This window comes from Alligator sinensis, unplaced genomic scaffold (genome assembly GCF_000455745.1).
Source record: "Alligator sinensis unplaced genomic scaffold, ASM45574v1 scaffold909_1, whole genome shotgun sequence".
Classification (NCBI taxonomy): Eukaryota; Metazoa; Chordata; order Crocodylia; family Alligatoridae; genus Alligator; species Alligator sinensis.
This window is the reverse complement of record NW_005842862.1, coordinates 482,031-500,954: the sequence shown is the minus strand read 5'-3', so window position 1 is coordinate 500,954 and position 18,924 is coordinate 482,031. Positions and strand designations below refer to the sequence as shown.

General features: G+C 57.7%; 1 protein-coding gene across 3 annotated transcripts; it reads left to right on the top strand.

The window, feature by feature from the left end:
* The first annotated feature begins 90 nt into the window (after positions 1 to 90).
* On the top strand, positions 91 to 18,439 carry MCOLN1 (mucolipin 1). Of its 3 annotated transcripts, none has more exons than XM_025191826.1 (15): positions 91 to 1,361; positions 2,955 to 3,172; positions 8,820 to 8,987; positions 9,077 to 9,236; positions 9,828 to 9,957; positions 10,940 to 11,036; positions 11,938 to 12,037; positions 12,482 to 12,588; positions 13,398 to 13,547; positions 14,182 to 14,283; positions 14,903 to 15,025; positions 15,848 to 16,054; positions 16,674 to 16,804; positions 17,098 to 17,198; positions 17,374 to 18,439. In XM_025191826.1, exons 2-15 carry the CDS (start codon positions 3,083 to 3,085, stop codon positions 17,403 to 17,405), a joined length of 1,698 nt encoding a protein of 565 aa, XP_025047611.1. In that variant the 5' UTR covers positions 91 to 1,361; positions 2,955 to 3,082; the 3' UTR covers positions 17,406 to 18,439. The 3 variants fall into 3 exon arrangements, with proteins under 3 accessions (XP_025047611.1, XP_025047609.1, XP_025047610.1); XM_025191824.1 differs by lacking the exon at positions 91 to 1,361 and adding an exon at positions 1,455 to 1,473; XM_025191825.1 differs by lacking the exons at positions 91 to 1,361; positions 17,098 to 17,198 and adding an exon at positions 1,455 to 1,473.
* The last annotated feature ends 485 nt before the right edge of the window (positions 18,440 to 18,924 follow it).

Here is an 18,924-nt window from a genome sequence, read left to right as displayed (position 1 = left end):
GGGGCTGGTGCTGGGTGCGGAGGGGGGTTGTGGCTGGGGCTCCCTGGCAGCTGGGCAGGCTGGGGGTTGGGGCTCCCTGAGAGCTGGGGCTGAGGCTGGACTTGGGGCAGTCTGTCACGGTGGGGGGAGCTGGGGCAGGTAGACAGGCAGGGGTTGTGGCAGTGGCTCCCTGGGCTTAGTTTAGCAGGGTGGTGGGGCTGGAGGAGCCTGGGCCCCTGCGCAGTGGGGGAGCATGGCCTGGGGTTGTCAGGGTGTAGAGGGACCTGGGGTGGGTATTGCTGCTTTCCTGCCTGGGCTGGGGCTGGCCAAGGTAGAGTGTGATCCTTCAGGGCTCACTCCTTTGGTGAGCAGGAACTTTTTCCCTGTGCCCTGGGCTAGTCTGGGAGCACCCGCCAGCTGTCTGAGGACTGATTAGCTCAACCAGGCAGGGCTGGCACTATTCAAAATGGCCCCAGAGCAGGTCAGCCCAGGAGCCACAGGGCTTGCTGGCACTTGGTTCCTATGGAGAAGGTGTTGGGTGTAGGGGGCAGAAGGCCAGACCTGGCTGGAGTGTGGCTGCTGCTATGGGGTGCCTCCCTGGGAAGCTGCATGGGTTTCCCACTGCTGGAGCTGGGGCTAGAGGATTGCTCCAGGCAGGGTCCTGTGGCTTGTGGCTGCCTCTGCCTCCTCTCCTTCACCTGGGGCCAAGCAGAGCTGGAATACATTTGCCTGGAAACTTGAGGACTGAGCTTTCTAGTGTTGCCTTCCTGTGGGCAGTGGAATAGGGAACTTGTCACTGTCTCCTGCTTCCTGTCCTGCTGACAGCTGCACTATCAGTTCCCCCTGCCTGGTGCTCTGTTGGTGCCCAGTTCCTGTTTCTCATCTGTAACCATGCATCTGGTTAAGGCTTGCACCTCCATTACAGCCAGGGGCTGTGGGTGTGTTGGCTCTGTCAGGGGGTCTCCAGCAGCATTAGTCTGGCCTACACTGGCTCCTGCCCTGGTGCTTGGCTCTTAGTATTGCTGAGATCTTCTCAGATCCTCAGAAACTCCCAGTACTTTCAAGGAGTTGCTTTCACTGCTCACTTCCCTGGTGTTGGGGGTTTCAGCTCCTCTGCCCCTTCCCTAGCCTTGGCGTTGGCACGGTCCTGCCCCAGGGTCTGCTCTGCATGTCTGGGCTTCAGGGCTTTCCCCAGGCAGCAGGGGAGTGATGTTACTCATACAGTAGCCCCCAGTTTTGACTAGCAGAACTGCCTTGATCAGCACCTCGTCAACCACACTTTATCCTGCAGAGAGAAACTGAGGGCAGCAGTCATCCTGGACCTGCCTGCTCACAGGCCAGCTGCTCTGGGTAATGCCTGGAAAGCTTCCTTCACTACAGAAGTAGGCTTTTTACATCGAGACTTACCCATGGTAGAAATGGGCTGCTTGGCCCCATCTATCCCCTGCTGTTCTCTTTCTTTTGGGAGAGCTCTCTGATGGTTGGGAGGAATGGGTAGGTCCTGACAAGGGAATTTCACTACAAGCTAAAGGCAGGGCACCCTGATGTCCCAGGAGATCTGGGCCCTTCTCTTTTGGTCATAGTACCAGTTTGTGGTTCAGTATCTGTGTCCCCTCCAGCACTGATACAGAGAGCTCTCCCTTCCTCACTCAATTAGACCTTGAGGGAGGGTGCCAGGGGGAATCTCTCCCAGGCTCCTCAGCTGTGGTGACTTCCCAGGGTTGGATTCAGGGACAAAATGTCTTGGGGTAGCAAAACTGGCCTTTGCATGTGAATGAACTCTCCCTGCAGGGTTCCTGGCTTCTAGCTCAGCTTAGGGTATTGGTGCTTGGCTGCTGTGGGATTCAGAGCTCAGGGGATTTCTGAGTGAGATGCAGGTAGTTTGCCTCCTAAGATCTGGACTGCACTGGCAGGGAGTTGGGGCTCAAAAGAAGGGACCTTCCTTACACTGCTGCCATGCTGAGGTGCTGGGTGGAGCAGCCCTGCTGTGCCCCTCAGAGCAGGGAAGCATGGCACACTGGCTTGAATTCCACAGCCTGGAGCCATTCGCCTCTTCCACGGTGGGCAAACCACAGCTGAGTGGATGCTGGGTGTTGTGCTAGCTAGCAGCCCGTCACCACTTGTTCATCAAGCTGGGATCTTCCCATTGTGAGCCAGGTTTCAGTGTCCAGGCACTGATCTGTGCTGGGCTGACTCAGTGGCTTGTGGCATTGGAAAAAACTGGTCCCTTGTGAAGGAGTTCTCATGTGCCCATGCCCTTCCTTCATCCTAAGTTCCCCAAAAATGCTGTTTCTCCCCCATGGTCCTAGTGCAGGGTCTGTATGTGAAGGAACCATCAGCAAGCCACCTTGCTCTGCTTCATCTGCTGTTGAGGCTGTGCCAGTATCAGCCTCCTCTTGTCTACAGTTAGGGATGAGCTCTGTGGGGCAGTGGCCTGTGCCACATCTCTGTTCTGCTGAGTGCTCAGCACTGCTGTGTAGCAGAGAGAGGAGATGTGAGGTTGGACATCAAGCCCTGCATGAAGGCAGTATTTCACTGGCTGCTTAGGCCTGCTTTGGGCAACAAGCAGCTGTTCTCCCAGTGGGAAAACCTCCTGGCTCTGCTGTTGTGACTCCTGCTAGCAGTGGGCCTGGACTTCTGAGGGAGGGTGCATCTAGGCTGCATCTCCAGGGGAGAGTGCCTTTGGCTGTGGAGGCAGTTTCTGTAGGAGCTTCCAATGCCAGATTAATGCCCTTCCCTCATCCCAGACTCTGGGGCAGGATCCAAAGGAAGAGCAGGTGCATGGGTTGCCCTCCCCACCTCTTCCTGTTGGCTTGGGACCAGGACTTCATGCTGGATGAAAAGATGGGCCTGTCTGTAGGAGGCAGGGGCAGAGCCTGCTCAGCCTGGGTGGGACTTGAAATCTCTCTCAGGACTGGCAGCAGAGGACTGGCTCTGTTGACCATGTGACCTCTCTCTTCCCCTCCTCCCTGTAGAGACACAGAAACTGCTGACCCCTGTGATTAGCTATGGGACCCAGGATGGGGGGGCCGGGCCAGGCACAGGCTCTACCTCCCCCCTGCCTGAGGAGGAGGAATTGCGCAGACGCCTCAAGTACTTCTTCATGAGCCCCTGCGACAAGTACCGCGCCAAAGGCCGCAAGCCCTTCAAGCTGGTGTTGCAGATCATCAAGATCATCATTGTCACCATCCAGGTGTGTGGAGAGGAGGCTGGCTGGGCCGGGAGGGAGAGGGAGCCCTGCCAAAGGTCTGAATTTCCACCCCACCCCACCGCTCCCCCGCTCCCCAGCAGCAGGGAAAGGGGCCTCTGGTCTTCACTGTCCATGGCAGGGACAGCATCATCCTCTCCACCCCCCTGCTCCCAGGAGGGAGTCAGGAGCAGGCTGGGATGGTGATATGATTTCTCTTTCCAAGGCAGGGGCAGAGCCAGTCAAGTAGGGGTGTCTCTGCTCTGGCTTGGTTTGGGCTGCCCAATCTGCTTCAACCCTATGGTTTGGGGTGGTTGGGGGTGCTCTGGTGGATCAGCCAGGGGTGCAGGCAGGCTCTGTCCAGGAGTGGGGAGGCTGCATGGAAAGTCTGTTTTGCTGGATCCTGCTTCAGCTGTGTGGTGGGAGCTGCAGGAAGTGGCCTGGACATGTGCCCCAGGGCAGCTCTGCACAAAGGTTCTGTCCTGGAAATGTTGCTTACCCATCAGAGCCCCCTTGCACTGGAACAGTGTGCCCAGTCTGCTCAGGGCCCTGGCATCTCAGTTCAGGTTCGGGGAATGGTAGGTGTCCTGGATTGGGATAGTCCTGGAGCTAGGATCTGGACCTTCCCCTGTGGCAAAGGAAGCTCAATTGTGGCAACCTGTGGCTATTGGGCAGAGAAGTAGGAACTGGTGTGAAGGATCAGGAACCACCTCTCTCTGGCCTGTGGCTTTATATAAGGGAATGCAGCAAGCTGGACCTCAGCCTCTGCTGCTCTTGGTCTCCATTGTGTTCAGTGGGGACATGAAGGAAAGAGTTAAACAGAGGGGATGGGAATGCCAGGCTCTGGGAAGTCCCAGTGCTGCATGGTGAAGCTCAGTGGCTTGAAATAGCACCAGGCTAGGGATAAGCAAGGGCAGGCGCTGCTGCAGGGTTGGCTGGATGATTCCACAGGGATGCAGCTCCCATGGCCTTTGGGACCCCCTTGGGCCTGTTTTCTGTAGACCTCATGCTGGGACACCTCTCAAAGCCACAGGGCAGTGTCTTCCAATTGGTTGTTGCTGAGATGTTCCCTGGGATGGTGAAGGCCAGCAGCCCTGTCTGCTCTTCTGCTGTCACAGCCTCACTGTGGAGGGTATCATGGGCGCATGGGGCTCTGCTGTCTCCTGGCCCCACTTCTCCAGCCTTCTTGCAGGACACAGAAGTGGAGAACATGCTCGAAGCCCCAGGCCTGGCAGTGTCCCTGGAGAACCTTCCTGTCTCAGGGGTCTTGTGTTGACTTGCAAGCTATCTGACATCCTGAACAGAGGGAGCTTTCACCCCCAGCCCTGCTGGAGGTCACCCAGGCCCTGGCAGTGCCTTCTGGGGCTCTTCCCCACATGCCACCTCCAAATACTGAAGCAGAGATCCCTGCACAGACCTCTGCTGGCAGCTCCTCTTCAGCTCACCCTTGTCCAGGAAGGCACATTCTGCTTCCCCTTTGTCCATTCTTCCCTACAGCTTTCTCCTGTCAAGTTGCTGCTCTGTGTGCAATTGTACTACCACCTCGTCTCCCAAGTCACTGTCCTTTCCAGTCTGCACTTCCAACCCTTGCTTGGAGCTGCCCTCCCCCATTGTCCAGTGCAAAGCCCTCCTGTTTGAGCAACAAGGAGGCAGCTTGAACAAGGTGTGGATGAGAGCTTTGCTCCAGCTGCAGCATCCAGTGGGCCTGGGAGATGAGTTGTGACCTTGGTGCTGGGAAAAGAGGCAGCTCTTTTCCCCTTCTCACATGGTGGTGGGGGAAGTGATTGTTCTGCTAGTGCTCCCCCCACCCCTGCCTCCCTGGGGACAGTGACAGGTTTAACTCCTTCTGTGCAGTCTGGTCTTGCCGACCTGTGTTCCCAGTGTGGCTTGCTGTCATGTGGCTGCTTCTCAAGGCAGGCCTGTGTTAACATTCAGCCCATATCCATCATTCTCAGAAGGAAGTGTCAGCTGGTAATCGATATACAGCATGGCATGAGGAGGCTGTCAGCTGCATGGAGGGCTGTACTATCTCAAGATGCCTTGCTGAAACCTGCAGCACATGAGCTCAGTGCTGGGCTGTCTGTGGATCTGCCTGCGCCCTCCCTCCTCTGTCCTTTGCTCCCAGTGTTGAGGCCTGACCTCAGGGATGGTTTTGACCAAAGGGCCAAATTGAAGCCCGTGCACTGCCCATCTGAGCCTGGCAGTGGGGCACCCTGGTGACTACTATTAGCAACAGTAACTTGGAATCCTAGGAAAGTTGGATTGACTAGGACCTCCAAAGGTCTCTAGTCCGACCCCTGTTCAAGGGACAACCATCCCCGATAAACCGTCCTACGCAAGGGTCTGTCTAACCCAGGTGTGGGCAGAATACAGCCCCTGGCCCAGATCTGACCTGCCAAAAGATTTTATCTGGTCTGTGGTGAGTTCCATGGCCCTGCCTGACTCAAGCATGAGAGGCAACCTAGGCTGTGGCATGTACACCTGGTCCCACTATCCCCAGGCATGCAGTGGGGCTGGGGCAGCATGGTGACTGGACTTAGCTTCTTGGCAGTGGCAGCTCCTTTGGGCTCCCACTGCCAGTGTCATTGCCACTGCTGGACCCAGCCCTGTTCCCTGGGCACCCTAGCACATCTGCCCTGCACCTATCTGCCCTACACCCAGTGCCAGGGGTGCCAGATGGAGTGGGCAGGTGGGTGGATCATAGAATCATAGGACTGGAAGGGACCTGCGAGATCATCAAGTCTGGTCTCTTACCATGGGCAGGAAGTTATTGGGCTCCGACAAGCTCAACAAGGTGCTTGTCCAGTCTCATCTCGAACACCTCCAAGGATGGTGACTGCACCACATCTGCTGGGAGTGTGTTCCAGATTCTGGTGTCCCCGGTTTTTTGGAGACTGGGCCCAGGAGCTCTGTGGGCTGGGTGCACTCAGCTGGGCAGATGGGATGGGGCTGTGGGCAGGTGGGGAGTGGCATCTGGGAGCAGGATGGGCAGGTAGGGCCAGGACTGGAATCACAGGGTGGTGACAGCACAGGGTCGTGCAAGGAGTGGATTGTGGCTCTGCCTTCACCTCACCCTTGCCAGCACCTCCCACTCCTGGATGCCTCTCCCCACCCACTTGCAGCCCCATCTCATCCTCCTGGCCAAGTGTGCCCTGCCTGCTGGGGTCCCAGGCCGGTCTTGGAGATCCTGCCTACCCGCTCCATCTAGTGCCTCCAGACCGGTCTAGTAATCTACCACTTAAGGAGTTTTAGCAAGCTGTTGCGGAGGGTGCTGACCTGGCCCACAGTACCTCACAACTCCCTAAGTGGCCCTCCAGCCCAAATAATTGCCTACTTCTGGTCTAACCACTCTGAAACCTGTGGGGAACAAGCCTCACGCATAACCACGAGGCCCAGTGCCCCAGACATCAAAAAACCTTAACTTGCCCCAGGTTCAGGTCCTGCTAAGGGCCCTGCCACTGCCAGGACAAGAAGTTTGTTAAAATACACTCAAAGGGTCCAAGGAAGAGGGCTGTGCCCCCCTGTTGTAAAGGAAGGTGACCTACCCTGCCCCAGTCTGTGCTGCTCTGACTGTGATAAAATTCGTTCCTGCCCATCTTCCTCCTGCGTCTCACTGAGGTTCCAGGCCACAGAGGTAGCTCCAGATGGGCATTGGAGGGACCCAGCCAGGTGGGGTGTACCCAGGGACAAATTAAAGTCACATTGGCACATGCAGGCACATGGGCAGGGCTGGGATAGAGGCCCTGAGGTCTTCATGCATCTACATTGATGATCTCCTTGGGAAGGGACCAGGTTGTTGCTGTGGCTAGCTGTGTGCAGCATGCACAGGATGGGGATGTTTGAGGGGGAAGGGAGCCGGTGAAAGGGTAGGTAGGGCAATGGCTTTGCATACAGTGATGCTTCAGCCATGTTTGGGCGCTGTGGCAGGACTGCTTCCTCACCTGGTCCTGGGCACTGCAGGGTAGCAAGGGCAAGGGATCCATGGAGTGGACAGGTGCTGATGGAGAGAGAAATTATTGCCCAGGGAAGGGGAGGGGTCTGTGGTAGGGGCCTGTCAATCAGCAAATGATCCAGAGAAGAAGGTGGGTATCTCTGGTGTAATGCAGAGGCCCTGTTAGACTAAAGGGCCTGACACAAAGCTGCAGAGCACTGTGCACAGGCCAGGAGTGGACTGAAGCCACAAAGGCCAAGTGCTCCGCAGGATCGCAAAGGGGTTGACCTTTTCTGTGGGCAGTGGGACCCTCTAAACCTATGGTTAAGGATGCAGTGATGCACTGTGCCTGCTTCTGGCATCAGCTGCTCTATAGATGCTGCAGGTCAGGAGGATGCGGGCTGTGTGTAATCCCAGTTCTGCAGCAGTAGCTGAGGCATCCAGCACATGACAGGCCTATTGGTTATACATTGGCAGTGGGCCCAGGACCTATGAGTCCCCCTCAGTGGCTTGGGGGTAGGTGTGTGTGCACTAAATGCATAACAACAAATTCCATAGGACAAGTTGTGAGAATAACAGGAAGAAGAGTGTGTGGCAAAGGTTAATACCTAGGGTATCTGGGGGGACAGCAAGCAGGCAATACTGGCCAGCACCCACTGCCCCTTGAATGTATCCAACGAGCCTGCTGATGCCCCTAGTGAAACTGCATAGAGATGTGCATGAGGGAGTGAGGAAAACAGCCGCACAATCACACGACTTCCCCTCCCTTCCTTTTCCACTCCCCACCCCTGGCCAGCATCTCCTCTTGGTCTGGTACATGGTGAGCTTGGCTGAAGCTAGGTGGAGGTTGATCAGAAAGTCCAGAACTTGGCAGGGATATATATGGGGAGTGTATAAAGTAAAAGGTGTGGGGAGAAGTGCAGCAACAACCTCCCACAAGGCAGCAGAGGGGCTGTAGCCTCCATCATGGGGCAGGATCCCAGCTGGATGGCCCTGGGCTCCAAGCCAGCCTGGCAATCCCTGTGCTGTCAAAGCGGCCACAGTTGGGCAGGGGGAAATAGGACAATTTTGTCCAAGAGAACAATGAATGTGCCTTGGCCCTGCTCCCATTCAAGCCCTGTTGTTACTCATGAAGGGGAATGCACCTGCGTGCAGGGAGGGAACAGGTGCTGTGGCCAGGGCGAGGGAAGCTAGGCTTCTGTTCTCGATGGTGACAGTAATGCTGCCTCCTTCCCAGAGGCTCCAGGGGATGATGGAGGCTCATTGCAGATCCAGCCCTGAGGCCCCTGTGGTTCCTCTGGAGCTGTCCCCTCAGTGGAAACTCTCAATGCCCCATGGCTGTCTGATACCTTCCACTTCCCCTTCCCCTTCCCATTCTGGTGCCCAGTGCTGAGGCAAATCTCAGGTTACTGAAACCCATGGCAGGGGTGGACAACAATGCCAAGGTCAGTGTGGTTGTGCAGCAGCCACTGTACATGTGGGGGAAGCCCGTGTGCTTCGAGCATGGAGCTGCCAGGATGGGTCTCTGCCTGGAGGGGGACAGCAGCAAAGGCTGTTTCTTTTTGTTGTCAGGCATTGCAAGCACAGACCCCCACCTTCGCCCCCCAGGAGGCAGAGATGAGCAGGGTGGGATAGAGCAGGCCATGCTGATGCATCCCTGGCAGATGCCAGTGGCAGGCTTTGGCAGGTCCTCAGTGGGGCTTGGCTTCTCCCTTCCTGCAGCTCATCCTTTTCGGCCTCAGCAACCAGATGGTGGTGACCTTCAAGGAGGAGAACACTATGGCCTTCAAGCACCTCTTCCTGAAGGACTATGTGGATGGGGCGGAGGACACTTATGCTGTCTACACACAGCAGGACCTGTACGAGCACATGTTCTACGCTGTGGAGAAGGTGAGTGGCCATGGGCACAGGATGGAGTGGGAGCCATGGGGCTAGAGCAGTGGGTCCTGGCAGGGCATTGACAGCTTCTCCGTCTGCAGTACCTGTCCCTTCCCAATGAGACGATTGGGCGCTATGCCTATGTGCGCGGGGACCACATCAGGAACCAGTCAGCCCTCATGCTGTGTCAACAGTACTACCACAAAGGGCACATCGATCCAGCCAATGACACCTTCAGCATTGACCCCAAGATCATCACGGGTATGTGCCCCGTGGCTATGCTCTCCCACCCCGCACCTGCACAGGGCTGGATGGGAGACAGCAGGCAGGTCTCAGTTGAGGGAGTGGCAGGTGTCCCTGCAGGCCTGGCACTGCTGCTGCTGTCTGTTTTTCACCCAGATTCCCCCTGTGCCGCCTCCACTGTCTGAAGGGTTGGGTATGGGGGAGCCTGATCCCTAGGGCAGTGCTGCAGGTTGGATGCGGAGTGGGAGAGCCCTGGGCAGGGCGGCGCTGTCTTCAGGCAGCTTTACCTTCCCTGTCCTGGCTAGGCTGCCTGAGGCATCATGGGGCACTGCTATGCTACAGCCTCCTGCCAGTGTCTGCAGGGCAGCTTGTGCTTGGTTGGCTCTGTCCCTGCTTTGGAAAGAGACTCATGTCACTGTCCCAGCCTGTTCCTTTGGTTCCTTCCTGGGAGCCAGGGGGTGAGAGGGCCATGCTGTCCCTGCCACAGACATTGAGGGCCAGGGTCTCCTTCCTCTGCTGCTGAAGGCTGGGAGGTTGGGGGAGGGCAAGGAAAGCCAGGCTGGGGGTGCTGATGAGGCTCCCCTGAGGGCATTGCCCCCTCCTCTGCAGACTGCCAGGGCGTAGACCCCATGGAGAGAATCCCTTGGCCCCCGGAGTCGGAGGAGACTGAGCTGGAGCCAGAGCCACTGCTCTCAGAGCCCGACCACAGCTACAGGAACTTCACCCTCAAGTTTCACAAGTAAATGCATCAGCTCCACACCAGGTCCTGCCAGGGCACGCTGGGGAGGGGAAACTGGGGCATGGGTTGGGAACAGGCTTGCCTGAGGCTTCTCGTATGCCAACAGCAGGTCTGGAAAGGAAACCAAGCCTTCTCATTCTCCATGCAGCTCCTTCCACTGGCAGGCAGAGGCAGAAGCCTTGGGAGGGTGTGTGTGACCAGAGGGGGGTGGGATTGAGGAGCCCCATAACTGGGTGGAGGAGGATGGGCACTGCCAGGCAGCCTTGGGGTGGTAGCAGGAGGGCCTGGCTTTGAAGACAGAACTCGCTGCTCTTGTTCTTATCCAGGCCACCCTCCTCTCCTGTTTCCTCCCCTGCCCACGGAGTCCCAGGGCTGCAGCAGGTGCCACCACTAGTAATGGCATGGTGTTTCTGTCACACAAACATCTGCTCCCTGCTGTCCAGCATCTGGGATATGTCCACTTCCACGAGAGACGGGGCTGTGGGCAGAGGGGCCATCTGTGGCTGCAGCCCCATGTGTCACCACGGCGAGGGTGTGTGTGCAGGGACCTCCGGGCCTTGCTGCTGGTGGCTTGAGGTGGGTGGACAGGATCCTCGCTCTAGCCTCATGGGTTTGGTGGAACATAGACTGGGGGACATACTCCCCTCGGCCAGGAGGAGCTGCAGTGTTGGGGAGGGGGCCTTAGGCAGTGCATGCACCCTGTTCAGGACCTGCCATGCTGGGGTGCTTCACTGAAAGGGAAGGTACTGGTGACTGAGCTGGAGCACTGAGGCCCAGACTCCTGGGTCCTGGATCTGGCTCTGCTGTTGCCTCCGTTTCCCCAGTTGTGAAACAAGCCCAGTGCCTGTCTGTCATATGGCTGTGGGGCTCCATGTTGGCGAGAAGCCTTGGGAAAGAAAGGGAGTGCTGGGTGGGAGTACCCTCATCTGCTCAGGAGCTGCCTGCTGCTCTGATGTGCTGTGCTGGGTGTTGTCTCCTGCAGGCTCATCAACGTTACCATCCAGTTCAAGCTGAAGGCCATCAACATCCAGACCATCATCAACAATGAGATCCCAGACTGCTACACCTTTACTATCACTGTGAGTACCTCCAGCTTGGGCCCTGGGGAACCTCGGGACTGCACCCCCTGAGCCCATGCTGAGATCAGGCTGCATCATACAATGCTCACTGCTGACGCTTGATGGACCTCACTCACCTGCATGCCTTGGGGCAGAGAGCAGGGTTGGGTGCAGCAGAGGTGTGGCTGGGGCCTGGGGCTGTCCTGGGGGCCATGGTCAGTGCTGGGTGGCTGAGCCATGGCTGGAGGGATTGGGGAGGGGAAATTTGTGTCACTGGGCTTCTGGCCACTGCATGCATCTCCAGGAGGAATGTTCCATTCTGAGGAGAGGAAAACATAAGAACATAAAAACTGCCATTTCTTAGGTGAGACTCCAAGTCCATCTTGCTCCGTCTCCTGTGTCACATGGCAGCACAGAGCAGATGTTGGAAAGGAGAGTGAACTAGGTCTGCGTGGGGCTTTTTCCACTGTTCCTCTCTCACTTGCAGCCTCCAGTATGTAAGGCCTAGGAAATTCAGATTCAGAGGCCGTGTCCCTCACACCTGTACTCAATAGCTCCTGATGCCCGTTTCCTTCAAGAATGTGTCCAGTCCTTTTGTGAATCTGGTTAAACTGTCAGCTTCCATTGCATCTGGTTTCAATGAGTTCCACACTTTAATTACATATGGGTGAAAAAGAACTTTTGCTAGTTTTAAACTAACTTCTTTAAATTTAGAAGCTCTTCCTGGAGAGCCCAGGTCACCTGCTGAGCTTGTAGGGTGGTTCCTTCAGGCTGTGTGGAGGCCACGGTGCTGTGGGAGTGGGTTGTTGTGAGGGGAAGGCTGGCAGGGCCATCCAGGCATGGGGAGAGCTCTGGCACCAGGGTACCTAGCTGTGTCCAGCCTCTCCTTGCTGTGTAACAGCTGTCTTCTTCCCTCCCCCAGATCACATTCGACAACAAGGCACACAGTGGCAGGGTGAAGATCAGCCTGGACAACAAAGCTGATATCAAGGAGTGCAAGGACCCCAGTGTCTATGGCCGAGGTAGGGACCAGTGGCCGGATGAGTGGGCACACGGCTGCATTCCTATGGGGGTGCTATAGCCAAATCCCATGGCTGCCCAGGACCCCACTGCTCAAGCAAGCGCAGCTTCTTCCTCCCTGAGCTGAGCCTCCAGCTGCTCCCCTACTGCAGGGGAGGTCTCTGTATGACTGGCAGTGGGGATAGGGACCTCTGCTGGCCTCATACCTCTTGTGATGGTCTCTGAGGGCATATTCTGTTTACCTGGTTAGTGACAACCCCGGCCCTTTGACAGCTCCACTGGTACAATGCTGCATGCAGTGGGTTTAGGCCACTGCTTTCCCTGATCTCAGACCCCCACTCTGAGCGTGGGGAAGGGAGGAGGTGACCTGCAGCCCTGCTGCCCCTGCCCACAGCTCGTTCCCCTGTGCTCAGCCCCAGGCTGAGGCACTGCTCACACTCTTGCAGGAGACAACACCTTCCGACTATTCTTCGATGTGGTCGTCGTCATCATCTGCACCCTGTCCTTTGCGCTGTGTGCCCGCTCCATTGTGCGTGGTCTGATACTGCAGAGTGTGAGTCCTGTGCTTGACGCATAGCAGTGTGAGGGGCCCTACTATGCCAGGGCCATGCTCCACAGTAAGCCCTGAGGTTCCACAGCGCTCTGAATGGAGGCAAGGGAAGGCCGGGGGGGATATCCCTTGGGGATTGCTGCACTGCACTGACCCTTCTGGCCTCCTCTCCATAGGACAGGGGGTGAGAGTGGAGATGCCCCACCTCTGTGCTGGGAAAAGGGGAGACTCACCACCACTGGAGTTGCTCCTCTCTCCCACAACCCCAGGAGTCTGGGTCTCTTGTGAAGATGCATTTCCTGGCTCCAGCAGCCCTGGCTGCCGCAGTAGAGGGGGTCTCAGGCTAGTGTCCTGTGGCCATGTTCTCCAGCAGTGCCATCTCTCCTGACAGTGGCCATGGCAATGGCAGTGGCTATGGCAACAGCCAGCCATAGGTCCATCGCTCCCTCTCAGGTGCCATGGGCCCTGGTGCTGGGATGCAGGTCTGTATGTCTGGGGCCAGCATGGATCACAAGTTGGCAGCCAAGCCCCCCAAGAGACAGGAAGAGCCCTGAGCCTGAGGAGTGGGATGGAGGGGAATGCAGACAGGAATCTGTGTGGACCCAGGTGGGACTCAGCCCCCAGAGCAGTGGGACAGGCTGTGGAGCTGTCTGAGGCAAGGGCTCATGGCCCAGACTGCCCCCACAGAGCCTTCTGCAGCCCATCAGTCCCACTCTGTGCATGGTGGTAATGGCACAGGGCCCTGGTCCCTCTCTGCAGCCACACAAGGTGGGGGAGCTGCACAATGGTGATGCGGACCTCTCCGCTGGCAGGAGTTTGGCCAGTTCTTTGAGCGGCGCTATGGCCAAGTTGTGAGCCTGTCAGACCGTATGGAGTTCCTCAATGGCTGGTACATCCTGCTGGTAGTCAGCGACATCCTCACTGTGTCAGGAACCATCATGAAGATCAGGATTGAGTCCAAGGTATGAGCATCTCCTTTCCTCCCCCCTTGCATCAGCAGTGGGGCTGTGCTGGGTGGGCAGGACACAGGCACTGACAGCGCAGCTTCTCTCTCCACTGAGCCAGGGACCCCCTACTATGAGGGCCGGGGCCTGGTCAGGACATATGTGCTCACTGCAAGGGATGACGGTTCCCCTGTGGAGGTGTTGCACCCCCAACCCTGCACTGGCTGAGTTTCCTATCCAGCGCTGTTTCAGGTCTGTGCTGTCACAAGGCCAGGGTGGGTGCCGGTCTCCTGTCCCCATTACCTGTCTTTCATACTTGTCTCTGGCTTTTTGCCTGCTAGAGTGCATGGGGTAAGAGTGAGGCCACGATGCTGGATGGTCGCATTCATACACACCATGAGGTCCTTGGCACTGTAGCCCCATATTGTGTGAGCTTCTCCCAGCCCCACTGTGCCCCAGGCTGGAGCCTCACATGAAGCCACCCCCTCTGCCTTCATAGCATGTTTGGTTGTGTCATGTCTGGCCCCCCAGGCTGCAGTGGGTGCTGGAGACTGTGGGTGTAGGTGCAGGGCATGGGCTCCATCAGGAGCAGAGGAGCTGTGGGAGGTCTGCTCTGGCCTCACGTGGCAGCCCACTGTGCTTGTGTCCACAGAACCTGGCTAGCTACGACATCTGCAGCATCCTCCTGGGCACCTCCACACTGCTGGTCTGGGTTGGCGTCATCCGTTACCTCACCTTCTTTCAGAAGTACAATGTGAGTGCGACCAAGGGTCTGCCCAGGTGGGAGGGAGCCCCATGCCCTGCCCTGCACCCATGGCATAGCAGCAAGGTGGATGCCAGGCAAACACTGCCCTGTTTGCTGCCCTGCAGTGTGACCCATGCTATCCTACGCTGTGTCCTGCACCTGGCCTGGGTTCATCCTCCCTGAAGCCCAGCCAGTGCCCCCTGTCTTGCCCTGTGCACAGCTCTTCTAGGCCCTGCTGTCTCCCACCAAACAGCTGGAGTGATTTCCTGAGGTGGTTTTAGTGCTTTGTCCACTCCCACTGCCTGTCCTGCTCCAGGGGCCCAGGGTGTCTGCCCTGGAAAGGAGGGTGGGAGCAGGGCACTCTTTATCAGGGCCCCACAGGGATTCACTTCCTGCTCAAGACAGGGGCTCCTGCACATGCTGTCTGGGGAGCTGGCCAATCTTGACTCCCGGGTGTATCACCAGCTCACTTCTGTCCACGACTGGATCCAATGGCTGCCCACAGAGCCCCAACCCGGTCCCTACTGGCTTGCCCCCTTCCTCTCCATGTGCCAGTTGGCCCCTGTTTCCTTGGGGGTGCTGGGATTATGTCCTGGCCGAGTCTGACACTATTGGCTCTCCTGGGCAGATCCTCATTGTGACACTGCGGGTGGCATTGCCCAACGTCATCCGCTTCTGCTGCTGCGTGGCCGTCATCTACTTGGGCTACTGCTTCTGTGGCTGGATCGTGCTGGGACCCTATCATGTCAAGGTACTGGGAGTGGGGGGGTGATCTTTGGCCATTGTGGCTTCTACTATGTGGGAGGGGGCCATGAGGGTCCTTGGGCTGTGGCAGAGCACTGGGGGTTGCACCACACTGCTGTGTCCATGCTGGTTTATGTTAAGATGCCCCTTTCCCTTGGGGTGCAGCTCTAGCCTGGGACTGCAGGGTAGACAGTTCCCTTCACCTCAGGGAGGAGGCAGCTGGTCCTGGTTCCTCCCTAAGCTGCTGGTTCAATCAGAGCACAGGCAGCAGCCGCCCATCCCTGGTGCCCAGCTGGCTTCCTCTGCTCTGCCCAGAGTGGTGGCTGCGAGGGAGCAGTCTCCTCCTGTTCCTGTGCTGGCTCAGGGTACTCAGCTGAAGCTGCTGCAACTGTACTTTGGGGCTCGGGTCTGCTCAGCTCCCAGGCAGGCGGTTTGGGGGCAGCTGGTGAGATCTGAAGTGTGGTGAGATCCCCAGGGCCTGGTAGCAACTCTGCTACCGGGGCTGAGGCCATGTTCTGCCCTGCTGCACCTGGGAGGCAGGTCCAGACACAGGCATGGGCAAACTGGGAGGCCGCCCAGGGTCCGGACAGAAAGGGGGCCCCAAAATGGTAATTGTTTTCTGTTGTCTGGTTATTAATATAATTATTTCTGGCAAAGGGGGCCCAATACTAACAGTTTGCTTGGGGCTGCCAGGAGTCTAGGTACAGTACTGCTGAGAGAGGTGGGAGTGTAGAGTGCGCACCATAACTTTGCCCCCTAGGAGAGGTACTGCAGGTGCCCCAGACACAGCCAGCTGGTGACAGTCACTTCCCCCTACACCCCCGTGCAGTTCCGCTCCCTCTCCATGGTGTCTGAGTGCCTCTTCTCCCTCATCAATGGGGACGACATGTTCGTGACCTTTGCGGAGATGCAGCAGAACAGCTATCTGGTGTGGCTCTTCAGTCAGCTCTACCTGTACACTTTCATCAGCCTCTTCATCTACATGGTGCTCAGCCTCTTCATCGCTCTCATCACCGGTTCTTATGAGACCATCAAGGTCAGGCTGGGAGTGGAGCACAGCATGGGAGGGACTGAGGATGGAGCTTGGTGGCCGTGGGGCCCAGCCAAGCTGCTCAGAGCCACCTGGGACCATAGGGAAGGGAGATGCCTCCATCTGGGGGTGGAGAAAGGCATGCTGGGGCTGCGGTCCCTGTGGGCTACCCTTCTGGTCAGTCACAGCAGCAGGCAGGCGTGTTGTAAGCTGCCCTGGTGCTAGTGGGCACCAGATGAGCCTAGTGTGTGTCCTCCCGGGAGGTGGTTTAGAGACAATCGTCTGCTCCCTGGGAGAGGGGTTGGGCTTGATTCCTGGCTCCCTACCAGAATTTCCTCGGCCCATGAGGGCAGAGCTGAGGCTCCAGCACTCCCTGCATCAGGTGCCAACTGGTGTCCTGGCTGAAGGTTGCACTCCCAGTGACCCTGGGAGCCCCCCTCATTCCAGGTCGTGAGTCTGTGTCAGGCCAGGCCCAGGGCATGAGTCTGGCAGGCAGGAAGTCAAGCCATCAGTGCCCTAGATGCAGCTGTTGGTGAGCAGAGACCCTGGGTGGAGGCGCCAGTCTCGTTGGGGCCTGAGTTCAAATTCCACCACTGCTAAGGCCCTCTCTGTCATGTCCCTGCAGCACCAGTGTGAGGGCAGCATGCCCGTCACACAGCTCCACGCCTACATTGCCGAGTGCAAGGACAGCCCCAAGTCTGGCAAGTTCCGCCGAGAGAGCACCTCTTCCTGCTCAGTCTTCTGCTGCTGTGAGGGGTACGTGTGCTGGTCTGGTGTGACCTGGACCTCTGGGCTCTGGGTGCAGACTGGCAGTGGGCAGGGTTGCAGTTGGGGGCTGTAGCTGAGTCTGCTCCTGCTTTCAAGGGGACACAGGCTGCAAAGTCACTGTCTCAGGGAATATCAGGGGCTGTGGATTGGGACAGAGAACCACTGGCAGAGCATAGGGGAAGCCCAGGGCCGGGATGCAGAGGGGCAGGGCAGCAGAGGGGACAGTGGACTCTAAACAGGTGCATTTCCTCTGCTCTCTGGAGCTGTGTCTTAAATTACAGGCAGGAGCCTCATCCCAGGGGAGACAGCATGTCACTGGTGGCCCCTAGGGAGTGCAGGCTGACGTGCGGAGGGAGAAGAGGTCCCCAACACAGGAGTTTGGGTAGGAGTGAGCCCCAGATGTGGGGATAAACAGCAACCACCAGTGCCCAGGGATGTGGTGCCTGCAGAAAAGCTGGTCCTGGTTCCTGCTCTGCCAATGGTGTGCCCATGGGCATTGGAGTGAGGGGTGTTTCCATGGTTGGGAGGAGCTCATGGTTTCCCTCACCCCTCTGCAGGGCCCCACTGGAAGAGAATACACTGCTGGTGAACTGAGCCTCGCTGCCGTGGGAGACTCGCGCACCCCATGGAGCTGCACTGCTGGGGACCTGTGCCAGTGTAGGGGCCTGTCTGGACGGCCTGGTCTGGGGATGGAGCTGCCCCGCTGCCACCCAGGCCCCTCTTCCCGTGCCCGATAGCCATTCCTCCTGCTGGATGCCAGTGACCCATGGCAAGAGTGGGCTAGGCTGACCCTGAGTGGTGTGTGCCCCTTACAGAGGCGAGGCCAGCCTCTTTCTGCAGAGTGAACCCTGGACCTATGGGCCCTGCAGTGGGAGCTGCCATGGCTTTGGAGCACCCGCTAGTTCTGCGTGACTGGTTCTCACCAGGCTGCATGGTCCTCGGGGCAGAATGGAGGGGAGAGGCTGAGGGCCCCACTCAGGCCAGTTGGGGACAGAGCTTGGCAGGGAGGCTAATGTGTCCCCAGCACTGGAAACAGCATCCACCCCCACCCCTCGCTGCTGTGAGAGAGCCCCCCCACTTGAGCCAGGGGCCTGCTGAGAGTGGGTCACTGGGTGCTTGGCCATGCCCATATCCCACTTTGGGTGCCCCATAGCTCCTGTGCTCAGAGACTTCTTGCCTTAGCAGTACCTACAGGACATGCAGCTCCCCTGTCCCTGCTCTGTGGGGGCCGTGGGGCAGCACATGGCCTGCTCCTCAGTTGCTTTTCCTCCTCTCCCCTCTCCTGCCCCTGTTCCTTCTGGTCCAGAGAGGGAGGAGCCTTGCCCTGCCCTGTGGTATCAGGAGATTCCTTCAGGTCCAGAGCTCACTGCATCTCTGTAGGGGCTGGGGGAACACTGCTGCTCCCCTCATCTGACCGATTCTCCTGGGAGGACCTGGGACCATCTCAGCAGTTGTGTTCTGGGCATGTCCCCTTCGTGCTGTCGCTGGCTTCTCCTCACATAGATTTCATAGATGTTAGGGCTGGAAGGGATCTCGAAGATCATCAAGTCCAGCCCCCTGCCGCAGGGGCAGGAAGTCAGCTGGGGTCAAAGGGTGCCAGCAACATAAGCATCCAAACGCTTCTTGAATGAGTCCAGAGTAGGTGCCTGCACCACCTCTGGAGGGAGTCTATTCCAGTTCTTGGGGGCTCGGACAGTAAAGAAATTTTTCCTTATGTCCAGCCTAAAATGGTCTTGGAGGAGTTTATGACCATTGGTCCTTGTTTTTCCTTGGGGCACTCTGGCGAAGAGGCGTTCTCCCAGATCCTGATGTGTACACCCCTTATATACTTATAAGCAGCCACCAGGTGCCCCCTGAGCCTGCACTTTTCCAGGCTGAAAAGCCCCATGGTTCTCAGCCTCTCTTCATAAGGCCTGTTCTTTTGTTCTTTGATCATGCGTGTGGTTCTCTTCTGGACTCTCTCAAGCTTCTCAACATCCTTCTTGAATTGTGGAGCCCAGAATTGGATGCAGTACTCCAGCTGTGGCCTCACCAAGGCTGAGTACAGTAGGAGGATGACATCCTGAGATTTACTTGAGAAGCATCTGTGGACGCAAGCCAAAGTATTG

Coding starts and splice junctions, on each gene's coding strand:
- MCOLN1 (XM_025191824.1), top strand. Junction 8,988..9,076: donor TGTTCTACGCTGTGGAGAAG/GTGAGTGGCCAT, acceptor CTCCGTCTGCAG/TACCTGTCCCTTCCCAATGA. Junction 17,199..17,373: donor TCCCCAACACAGGAGTTTGG/GTAGGAGTGAGC, acceptor ACCCCTCTGCAG/GGCCCCACTGGAAGAGAATA.